Source organism: Mizuhopecten yessoensis, unplaced genomic scaffold, assembly GCF_002113885.1.
Source record: "Mizuhopecten yessoensis strain PY_sf001 unplaced genomic scaffold, ASM211388v2 scaffold4791, whole genome shotgun sequence".
In the NCBI taxonomy this organism is placed as follows: domain Eukaryota; kingdom Metazoa; phylum Mollusca; class Bivalvia; order Pectinida; family Pectinidae; genus Mizuhopecten; species Mizuhopecten yessoensis.
In genome coordinates, this window is record NW_018405723.1 from 359849 (window position 1) to 372766 (window position 12918).

A 12918-nucleotide genomic window follows, 5' to 3' on the forward strand; every position below is an offset into this window, starting at 1 on the left:
AAGACTGCATGGACTTTGGGTGTTTCCCTAATATTTTTATATATAATACAAATGAAAGTTCTTCACATGATTTTAACATTACTTGGGTTGTAGAAGTGATGGTAAGGATTGTTTTGGTGGAACCTGTGTTAGTCAAACTCTCCATATTCCAGAAACCTGTATAAACCAGACCTATAACCACAATATCTGTTGTATATGTTTTCATGTAAATTAAACCTGTGCATTTGGCCTACAATGGCTCCAGTTTCATGAGTGTTCCTTGACTGGAATTTTTCTTTCGAAAATCATTAATTCTGTGTATTTCTTTTAGCTCAGTTTGACAGCAAAAATACAAGCTGTTTCCCTAGCTAAACAGTGCCTTTTTTCCCCAAAATGATAACAAACTGAGGAATATATTCCCAATCTCAATACAAATAATGCTATATTTTCCCAATTCATAAAGGAACAGGCTGTTACAAAATTTAGATAGCAAAAAAACTGATTAATGGAGTTGGGGAAATCTTCAAGTTTTCCTTTAATTCAGCATTGCTTTTTAAGTTAAGAAAGATTTGTAAAAGTGCTGAGCCAATATATATATTTGATTAACACATATAAAAATATGTTTTGCCTACAGTATATTTCCTTCCTTCCAAGATTAGCTTTTTGAACGTAAAAAGGGTACAAGATAAGGCAATTGCTGTGTTCTGATATTTGTAACTATAATATTAAATAATTGAACCTTATGAACTTTTGTTGAGGTTAATACACGGTTAGATGAACCCGGGAAAGATGTACATTAACCGAGACGATGTAATCATGGAAGTACTCATATCCACGAAACAACACAGTTTATACAGCTACTTTCATTAGAGTCACAACTAGCAACATGTGTAATTAACAAATTTAAATAACACAGCAGTAAAAATTAACCTGTTTTGTTCAAATTTATAATTGCCTAAATAGTTCAAATAGTAAAAAAAAACACTAAAATGTAAGATAGTTTTGTTAGAGAAAAAGTCATTACTGGATGATGTGAATAACACCCACAAAGAAGGCGTAGAGCAGGGTTGACCTTACACCATTCTGGGTAGCACAACAGTAGCACAGGATTTCACAACCGGTACAGGGGTATAGCAAAATAATACCCTACAATCTTAAGCGACTATTTGCTATAAGTTACTTGTCATTGTTTGAACATTGATAATGTCACTGTCAATGAGTGTCATTTTGACCAATCGTTAGTCATTTACTTTTGAAGAGAATGATTTGTGCTAGTCTAGTATGTCTTGACGTATGAGTAAAGAGACATGTTTAGGCAGTCAAAACAGCTAACTGTTGCTCTATGAAACCAAGTGATTTTTTTCTGGGTATAAATTTTCCATAGAGACTCAGACATGCCACAATTGAATTTCGTAATTACAGGGTTATAGTCACTGGCCCTGCCCATCCACATGTCTGTTGTCGCAACGGTGACAAGTTGGATGTGGAGGATAGTGATATGCACAAGCATGCAGTACTGTGCGGGCGAGAGCGTTGGACAGCTTGTCACGTGTGCTAGTGATTACAAGTGTCAACCACTGTTCACACCCTGGAAACAAAAAGTGATTTACGCGGAAGTTGTCATCGAAAGGATTTCTATATTATGTGGATTAAAGTTATGTGCCACTTGTACTTTTAGCATATAAAGATATTTTCCTGATGGATTATGCTTCATCTTGCTGATCAAAATTAATTGAAAAGGTGCTGAGCTGCTGCAAAAACCAAGTGGTCTCACCATGTGTGAAACCTAACAGAGTCATCGTTTATGATATTTGCGAAATGAGCCGAAAGACTTGATAATAGAAATCACGTGCATACAGGTATTCTGAAACGTGTAATTTGGGTAAACATCGCTGAGGAGAATCCTGGAATACCAGTGGTTTGGTTTGAAATATTTTAGTAAGAACCATCTGTGAAGATGGAGGTGATATTGTGTTATAATTACTTGAGCAAGGGTGCTGCCAGCCCTGCTTTACAGTAGTGAGATGGTCTCTGGTATCTGTTGGCTAGTTCATTTTGGAAAGTAGGGTATGAAGGGTGCCATATAGACAGACATTCTCTAGATACAGTACAAATGCCAAAAAAGCTTAGCATCAGAATGCAATTAAGTAAACCTCTAAAACCTCTCTAACATTCCTGTCTCTAACATACCTGTGTGTAATACATACCTGTCTAAAACACACCTGTAAGTAATACATACCTGTCTAATTACCTGTCTATAACATACCTGTGTGTAATACATACCTGTCTAATTACCTGTCTATAACACACCTGTGTGTAATACATACCTGTCCAATTACCTGTCTATAACACACCTGTGTGTAATACATACCTGTCTAATTACTTGTCAACTGTCTACCTGTAGGTAACCTACCTGTCTATAACTACCTGTCTATAACACACCTGTATGCACTGTCTTTAATTACCTTTATGTAACACACCTGCATGTAACTGTCTGTAACACTTACCTGTCTCAAATTTCTTATATGTAACACACCTGTACCTAACTGTCTGTAACACTACTACCTGTTTCATATTACCTGTCTATAACACACCTGTATGTTACATACTTGCCTCTATGAATTTCCTGTGTTAAGGTACTTAGCAAATTGGGTTTTGCTTTCTTGCCTTTGCGTTCAAAAGTTAAAGCAGCTTATATAAGGGTGTACATAATAGGAACTACCTTGACACTGTGGAAGCCGTCACGCATGAAGACATGAACCTTGGAAGTTATTTGTTTATGGTTCACAAACACCATTCTATTTTTACAGACAAAAGTTATAGATCTGCATGTTTTTATTACAGAAACTATTTTCAAGGTCAGTTATACCTTTGTTGCTGTGTAAAGTGATTTATGGATCAGATTACTATAGTTGTGGCTTGGGGGAGACACTTGATATGGGTGTGTGGAGACTTTCATTTAAACAGGGTTATACCGGGATATGTCACTTCCTATAGTGCAGGGTAAAGCCACAGCATGCTCAGTGCTACCTCTACAGGCGGAAGTTTTAACATTGGCGTGTATTACGAAATCACATTCACGAAATTGCATTTTCTCAAAAAATACACTTTGAATTTAAATAATTTTGACCAAGCCCATTTACACTGAGAGTCGAGGATATCAGGTAACCAGCTGAAGTGCCTGGATCAGGTCCCAGTGTCAAATAAATAAAAGATCGGAAATATCAACACTTCTCGTGCCATATTGCACACGCAGGACAGATTTGCTGTGAAATGTATATTATGTAATGCCCTGTATAGTGAACATTCTCTGCTTGGGCGGCTTTCTAATTGCAGGTCTTTGTTGATTATACGAACACATTCAGCATAAACAGGACTCTGTGTGGAATTCTTCCGGTCCGAAGTTCACACTGAATGTTGGGTTACACTAGCACATGAAATCCACAGCCAAACACATAAGACTAATTTGTTCTGCTGTACTATATATGGGGATAGTACTGTTGCCAGCGTTTCTTACTTTCTCTGTGCTAAGCTAACAGTGGTACATATGCACCGATACACCTTTACCTGTTAACGTTGCTGCATACAGGCATGTTGACAGTGTCCTATTTCCCGATTGTTTGCCGTTTAATTTTATTTAGATAATTTAACACGTTTAAATGCCATGAGTTATATTTCGGCTGCCTGATCAGATTTCTGTCCTGTTGGTTATTTAGGAATTGATTGCTGAAATTTACCTGGAAAAGCAGGTAAAACCAGATCGTGTGTGCAGATTTGGATATCGGCTCTCAACATCAACACCAAGTTGTGTTCAATTACAACAGCTGCAGAAAACAATAAAAGCCACAAGTCATTTAGAAAATATTTTTAAAATGATATTACGTAGGCCATATGTTTTAAAATCGGATATTTATTGTCAGTTTGACATTCAGCTCGGCCCATCAATACAGCTCTGTCGTGCTTATCCAGGGCTTAGTGGGCCAAGCTGTATCTGTTTGTCTTTCCTTCATATCAATATATTCCTCCCTCTGTCTCTCCTTCACTCCAGTGTATGCGTTCCTTATATGGAAGTTGCTTCTCTTTGATGATATCAATGTAAACTTCCTCATGTCTGTCTGTTCTTATCAATTTATACCTCCATACGTCTCACATCTCGAATAAATACTTCCCATTATTTATCATGGAATACTTTTTGTATTTTCATTTAAGAAGACTACCATCAGAATTGTATAGAGATAATTATTTCCTTAAGGATATTTATTTCCTTAAAGAATATCGTAACAGTAATATATCTAAATGAGACATTAGCAGGAAAATTAGAATTTACATCAAAACATGTACGTAAATGTGTTTTTGTCTGTGGTTTGGAATGGTCAGTATATGGAAAATACTAGAAACAAAAATATCACTGGATTTAGTGCTGTTTGCTCAATATTCCTTGAATAGTGCTAGAATATGTAATATATATACTCCAGCAGGTTTCAAGGAATACTGAGTAAAGTTTGACCGATGTGTGTTCATATCATTGTATCTTAAAAAGTTAATTATTTCAAATCTGTCCTGTCATTTCCTTGTAATATTTAAGGACAAAAAATCTCTACCCCATGTTATGCAAGTAAAGTGCTTGAATACTGTATTGAAAAGTCTGGATGAATTATGACTTATCATTTTAGATAAATATATATGGAATGGTGTACTTTAGAGTTTAATCACTATTTACTCACTGTATGAAGCAAAGAAATAAGTTGACTCATTGAGATGCGTGATAACTTAAAAAATTGTCACATCTATGGTGCAAATCTTGTCACAACGGGAGTAGAAATAAAAGTTATATGGATGACCCAGACTGGCTATACCAGTTATATGAAGAATCGCCCAGCTGCATTTTACCACTATTTTAAATCCCCTTAGTTTTAGAACTTGGGTTGAGACATCCAGGTGATGAAAATTATCAGAGTTACTTTTTCTAAATAACGCAATATTCTGGAGACAGGAGCGTGTCTATGGCCGATCACGTGTCTTGATATCAATACCATGAGCTAGCAGGACTTTTAAATATTGAAGGTCCTGCCCATGTGTCGTGTTTGAACTAACATTCACAATGGTTCTACGATATTTTTCTAGATGTGTTCCTTGTTGACATGGTACATACATCTTATATATCTGTTATAGGATGACTTGCAATGTCCTATCTACTCTATACAATACTATTATTACTACAATACTTACTAGTCTCTATGATAGGTACTGATACCACAGGGTCAGTCATATTTTGTAATAAGACCTGTGTGCTCATTTCATCAAGTTGTCTGGAATTCTGAAATTAGGTTAAGATTTTTGCTATCATAACAGAAAATGTCAATCTGGGCCTGAGGTGAATGGTGACTATATCCTATGTATAAAGTCAATCTTTAATTCTGCCCATTAGAAATAGACTAGTCTATTAGCCGATGTCTGACCAGTTGACCCGCATATGTCTGGGTTCTATGTCTGACAAGTTACTGCAGGGTCTGATTGTGTGACCCTGGTATATTGTTATCATACTGTTGCGTGGGATTTGTTTTAAATCGGGCACATGTGAATAACTTTACCGGTACATGTCACACATACATGTCTGAGTATACTCCTAGGAAACAGGTTTGTCCTCCGTACATGTCAGGAATACATGTCTGGAATATTCACACAGGTATAGGAATTTAATATCAGCTTAAGTGCACATTGCAGGTTCACGACGTCAGAGAATGTGCTTCAGACATAATATTCTCCAGAGCTTAAGACTCGAGATTAGAAGAAGAATATCTTCATTGCAGTCTAGATATGTTCAAATACATATTTTTGAAATTGAAATTTCTCTTACTAGGAAATTTATGCCAGAAATATGTATTTCTTAAAATAATGATGATCATGTAATGTAAACATAGTGATGCCTAATCAGAATGTCACAGATTAGCACTTTAATGAATGTATGCTCTCATAATATCACGCAGTTAAAAGCACAATCTACAGAAACTTCGATTAGCACACTCACTATTTGTGCAATATTCCAAGTGGGAGAAGTGATAAACTAAGTTAACTGCTAGAGTGTTTGTTTGAAGTATATACATTGTCAACCCCGGTTAATCAAAACTCATTCACACCTAAAGACACATTTGAACTCTTCCAATTTAAAGTTTGGAATAGTTCATTATAAAATTTCAGGGGTGAATGAGTTAACCCAGCCCACCCACTATTAATCTAAATGTTGCACTTTTCGGCCAATGTTTAAGGGAATGGGTTGACCTTTTTCATATACAAGACTCTCAGTAATTCAGCTATCACACAATCCAGCATTTTTTGTTGGAAACAAACATGGCTGGATTATTGAGAGTCCATCATAAATTATATCTGTGTAAAATGATAAGATCATACCCTTTGAAATTTCCATGGGGAGAATACAAATGCTCGCAATTAATAACATGAATATAAGCTTAAGGTGTGTATATATATATACAACCTAGGTGAAAATAACACTTTTAAATAGCAAAGTTTGAGCTGTTCTTTTTCAGTCAAATTATCAGATCTTACTAAGAATATTCATTAGTTGAAAATGCTCAATTTCAGTTTCGAAAATCGCGAGTCTCCCTCCAAAATAGGGAGAGTTGGCAAGATCATAAGAAGTAGTTGATGATGTAATGGCCGTACTAACGACCTGTTTCTTTTGTTTCAGCAGTGTGTAGTTTCACCTATTCCAGGAAGGACCGGATACAGGCACTGTCGTTGGAATATCAGCACAAAGGTTACGCCAAGTGTCTATACACCATACAAGCACCCTCCAACACTTACATAGAACTCAATTTCACCGATCTCATTGGCTTCCAGCCTCATTTTGGTCCTGCAAGCTCAACGGACCCTAATTTTCATTTACCCAATTCTCAATCATCAGCATCAACGTTGTTGTCGTCCTCGTCACCGCTGTCATCGTCATCATCATTACCTGTGTCTGCTAAAGCAGAACATTGCTTGCCACCCGAGCTTGTTATAAGTCTGTTTACAGAAGGCCATAGGAGCCACTCGAAAACTTTTAGGTTTTGTAAAACGAACAATTTCAAAACGCCTCGAGTCTTTCATTTCAATGTCAACTCCCTGCAGATAGTTTATATATGGGAGGAGAATGTACACAGTGGATTTTCACTGGATATAGACTTCCATCAACGCAACAGTAAGTACCTTTCGTGTCATTTATTTCCTCATTGTCACCTTCAAAACAGCAGTATCTAGTACGTTACCTCCCTCAAACTGTGTATGTTTTACATGTACAAAGTCCTTTATTTTACACCGCGATAATGCAATGTATATATATTGGTTAGTACTCATCGTTTGTTAATTATAGATAAAACTGAGAAATTGAAACAAGATAGGTTTGGTGTATTTTAACACCATTTTATTCTACGGTTCACATGACATCCATAGTTGCTGTTCAGTTAAGTTTCAGGAAACATGTTGAACACAACAGGATAATAACAAGCAATAATTTGCAGAAAGTATCAAAAGCCTTTAAAAAACAATTGATATTATGCAATAGAAAAAATAGCAGACACCTGTGTTCAGCTGACATCTCAGATAATTAACTGCAAACCAGCTACTCATTTGTGATACAAGATGTAGACTATTGTAATCACCTATACAAGTTCTTCCAGACTGTGTTGTGATGTAGAACACACTCCAAGACTATGTTGTGTGATGTAGTACACACTCCAAGACTGTGTTGTGTGAGGTAGTACACTCTCCCATTCTGTGTTGTGATGTAATACACACTTCCAGACTGTGTTGTGTGATGTAGTACATACTCCCAGACTGTGTTGTGTGATGTATTACACACTTCCAGACTGTGTTGTGTGATGTAATACACACTCCCAGACTGTGTTGTGTGATGTAGTACATACTCCCAGGCTGTGTTGTGTGATTTAATACACACTCTCCGACTGTGTTGTGTGATGTAGTACACACTCCAAGACTGTGTTGTGTGATGTAGTCCACATTCCCACTCTGTGTTGTGTGATGTAATACACACTCCCAGACTGTGTTGTATGATGTCATACACACTCCCAGACTGTGTTGTGTATGTAATACACACTCCCAGACTGTGTTGTGTGATGTAGTACACACTCCAAGACTGTGTTGTGTGATGTATTACACACGCCAAGACTGTTAAATGGTGAAGTTAACACTCTAAGACTGTGGGTTATGGTGAAGTACACACTCCCAGTCTGTGTGTTATGGTGAAGTACACACTCCCATACTGTGGTCTCTGTCTGAACCCCATTGTGACCCATAGCCTCTCTCACTGTAGACTGTACCTTGCACACGAAAGTATGCACACTGCTCTGCTCTAGCTACCAAGGATTGTCTAGACATAGTAATTCCCTTAAAAACGCTACAGGATCAATGTTGCCTTTGTAGAGAAAATTCTGTGAAGTTGAACAGATATAAACAGTATTCTCTCGGAGACTTGGTGATCTTACAAATTACATAATATCAGGGACTTCTCCCCTGTGTAAATATTATTTCTATTTCACAGTAAATGTAATAGGAGATGTTATGAAATATGGAACTCAAATGGAGAATATCTATGGCTGATCACTGGAAGAAATGAATTGAGATTTATTTTCATACAGAAGTACCTACAGGCATGAGTAGACTTCTGCTTGGCATTTTACAGGAGTTGTTCTGGATAGTCATGTACTTTTACATGCATTGGTCAAATAGCCAGCACCAGGTATTTGATACAAGTGTTTGCTGTACCTGGATTGTATCAATACCGGGATTTTGATTTGTCAATACAATTATATCAACACCACAAATATTATATGAGGGTGTGTTGTTTTACCTAGATTGTAATTACACCAGGGTTTGGTGTGTTACCTGGATTGTAATAACACCAGGGTTTGTTGTTTAACCTGGATTGTAATAACACCAGGGTTTGGTGTGTTACCTGGATTGTAATAACATCAGGGTTTGATGTTTTACCTGGATTGTTATAACACCAGGGTTTGATGTTTTACCTGGATTGTAATAACACCAGGGTTTGATGTTTTACCTGGATTGTAATAACACCAGGGTTTCATGTTTTACCTGGATTGTAATAACACCAGGGTTTGATGTTTTACCTGCATTGTAATAACACCAGGGTTTGATGTTTTACCTGGATTGTAATAACACCAGGGTTTGTTGTTTTACCAGGATTGTAATAACACCAGGGTTTCATGTTTTACCAGGATTGTAATAACACCAGGGTTTGTTGTTTTACCTGGATTGTAATAACACCAGGGTTTCACGTTTTACCTAGATTGTAATAACACCAGGGTTTCATGTTTTACCTGGATTGTAATAACACCAGGGGTTGATGTTTTACCTGGATTGTAATAACACCAGGGATTGATGTTTTACCTGCATTGTAATAACACCAGGGTTTGATGTTTTACCTGGATTGTAATAACACCAGGGTTAGATGTTTTACCTGGATTGTAATTACACCAGGGTTTGTTGTTTTGCCTGGATTTTAATTACACCAGGGTTTGGTGTGTTACCGGGATTGTAATAACACCAGGATTTGTTGTGTTACCTGGATTGTAACAACACCAGGGTTAGATGTTTTACCTGGATTGTGATAACACCAGGGTTAGATGTTTTACCTGGATTGTAATAACACCAGGGTTTGATGTTTTACCTGGATTGTAATAACACCAGAGTTTGTTGTTTTACCTAGATTGTAATAATACCAGGGTTTGATGTTTCTACCAACAGACAACATTTTAGAAGGGCTTTATCACATGATTTATAGATGAAACATTATTTAGAGATTTTTTTGTTTTTCTCAAGTGTTTTACTGCCATGGAATGTTGCCTGGCATGCGAGACACTTATAAATTATATGCAGAAAATAAGCTGTAATTTTAATGTCTTGAGTAAATTATACATTGAAAGTGTCATATAGATGTATATTTTGTGAAATTCCTGCAAGCATGTGTCATTTCCCAAACAACACCCAACAAACAGTGTACAGAAAAGCTTAATTTCTACATAAATTATAGATACACCTTAAATCTATGGAGTCTGTATTGATTGGAATATGTCTGAAAACCTCTGGCAAGTCTAGAACTAGACAGGGAGAGCAAGCAGGTCTACTGTCTGCACATGCCTGCACCACTTTACACACAGGCCTGACGGGTGCTGTAGCTCGCTCGCTACGCAAACAAAATTAAAAGCAATTGTCAAAAGGTTAAGAAAAATTAAATGGGCAGAAGTGAGAGATTGTTTCAGTAGCAAATACCATAGTTTGTGTAAAAAAACACCTTGAGTGTGTGTTAGTGTCACTTCATCATAGCACACCTGCCATTGTCTGCCTGTCAAGGTCACTAGAACGTTTACATCTTGTGTTTTCCTTTACATTGTTATAGATTACTGATATGAACCATACATAAAGTTTGCTCGAGTCTTACGTGAAAATCTTACATTTGTTGTGAGTCAATATTTACTCTTACTCCAAGAATAGATAGATGATCGATTTAATTGAAATTATACAATAGTATAATGGGATTTGGCATAAAACTTTATATTGTTAGGGCTTAATTAAAACAGTGCATATTTATAGATAAAAGAGATATGCCCAGGTTATAGGTATACAATGGAAAAGAAGAAGCCATGTTTTATAAGCAGATTCCCCCAGCCCTTGAGTAAAGTAATTTGGCTGGGACCGTTTTATCTCATTTAGGGAAGAAAATATATCAATGGTAAAAGAAAGTTTAAGGAGTAAACTGCAAATGTTTGGTATTTGGCTTAAATATTAAAAAAAAAAAATGTAATGGGGCCCATTATTAACCTCAAAAAGTCCCCAAAAAACCCCTGGATATTATGTTTTTCCTTTTCAAAACAATTGAAATGGATGATTATTTTTACATCGGAAAATTTAAAAGAAGAAAAAGATATTAACTGGCATATTTTCCTGAATAGAGATATATATAGCTTTTCAGATGCCTTTGATAATGCTGTGATGGCGGTTTCTGTAATACAAATATCAGTAAGGGGAAATGTTTATGTCACACTAGTGTAAACGGTCAAGTGTCTAGACTTTTATCAGTGTGAAGAATAGTATATAATCCAGTGTGAGATTAGTCAACGTGTCTATCTATTCATCCTTGAAGTGTTATCAGTGAACAGAAAGGGGTTTGTCCAGTAGGATCAGTCACGACAGATATCTGTGTTAAGTAAACTATGTCTAGTATGAATGGTCTAGGTTATATCAGTACACAGAAAGGGGTTTGTCCAGTAGGATCAGTCATGACAGATATCTGTGCTAAGTAAACTACGTCCAGTATGAATGGTCTAGGTGTTATCAGTGATCAGAAAGGGGTTTGTCCAGTAGGATCAGTCATATGACTGATATCTGTGTTAAGTAAACTATGTCTAGTATGAATGGACTAGGTGTTATCAGTGAACAGAAAGGGGTTTGCCCAGTAGGATCAGTCACGACAGATATCTATGTTAAGTAAACTAGGTCCAGTATGAATGGTCTAGGTGTTATCAGTGAACAGAAAGGGGTTTGTCCAGTAGGATCAGTCACGACAGATATCTATGTTAAGTAAACTATGTCCAGTATGAATGGTCTAGGTGTTATCAGTGAACAGAAAGGGGTTTGTTCAGTAGGATCAGTCATGACAGATATCTGTGTTAAGTAAACTACGTCCAGTATGAATGGTCTACGTGTTATCAGTGAACAGAAAGGGGTTTGTCCAGTAGGATCAGTCATGACAGATATCTGTGTTAAGTAAATTATGTCTAGTATGAATGGTCTAGGTTATATCAGTGAAAAGGATTTGTCCAGTCAAGACTCAATACATCTATTTTAGTGTGGACATATCTGTAAGACCAGTGGCAGCGGTCTAGGTTTCTTTTCTTGCTTCAGTATAGGGAGATGTGTATGTCCAGTGTGAGTGCCCAAGTTCCTAGTTCATTTTGATAATGGGTGTATTGCCAGTTTGAGCGGTCAAGTGTACATCAGTGGAGAAAGGTATACCTCCAGGATAAATGGTCAAGGTGTCTTAGACTTTTATAGCTGGATAAGGTGTATGTCCGATTTGTCCGATTTAATGGTCAAGGTGTCTAGACTCCATATCATCGTAGAAAAAAGTCTATGTCCAGTGCGACCTGTCAATTACCTGGGGGAAGGGAAGTAACGAAATGAAGGAGACAACAAGGATCACTTTGTCTGTCCAAGGGAGACAACTGCATCTGATTTACATCCTTGGATGGTTTGTGTGTGATGTTTTGTGAGAGGCTGCTGATGTAATTAATTTATATGGAGAAATTATCAGTCTGGCGTGATATGTCTGTCTGCAGCCTGCTGTCAATAATGTGTACAGCTACTGATCCATGTGATCCAGTGCTCTTTGATTCCTGTTCCGACGACGGTGAAACGGAAAGTCTGTATCCTTCATTGTCACAATGTAGGTACATGTAAATTGATCTGTTCAATTTGTGCCAGATTTTAGGCACAGCTTATCTGATTTCAGCTTTTGATGATTTAATTGAAAATTCATCAGTGTTGGTGGAAATATCTAGGTATGTGAATACATGTGGTGCCATCAACAGGTTTACAAATAATTGAAGCTCCAGATTATTGAAGATTTATTTAGTATAACTTCTGAAAATAGGTTAGTATGTAGTAGAATCTAACCCCTGATGAAGGAGCACATCTGTTCTCTGAAACGTTCAGCCATACAAATATTTTCGGTGTTTGCAGGGATGTATTAAATTTACAGGTTAGTGATGCTATAAACTAACCACAAATGTTTAGATGTTAAATCCTCAAGATTTTCTATTTTTATTGCAACAAGCATACTGAATAGGAAATTCCTGATTTTTTGAAAAACAGCACTTAACTCGTTCACCCCTGAGGACACAT

At 36.8% G+C, this 12918-nt stretch overlaps 1 protein-coding gene across 9 annotated transcripts in view; it reads left to right on the plus strand.

The window, feature by feature from the left end:
* LOC110449695 overlaps positions 1-12918 on the plus strand; it is a 150039-nt gene that overhangs the window by 94692 nt on the left and 42429 nt on the right. For 5 of the 9 annotated variants that reach the window (XR_002462878.1, XR_002462877.1, XM_021496723.1 and 2 more), the window contains one exon: positions 6686-7177. Coding sequence is in view for 7 of the 9 variants with exons in the window: in XM_021496723.1 (XP_021352398.1) it covers positions 6686-7177 (492 nt within the window). In the remaining 2 variants the exon portion in view is untranslated. Of the gene's footprint in view, positions 1-5574; positions 5666-6685; positions 7178-12918 lie in introns of those variants that run through there. The other 4 variants (XM_021496724.1, XM_021496727.1, XM_021496721.1 and 1 more) reach the window with 2 other exon arrangements.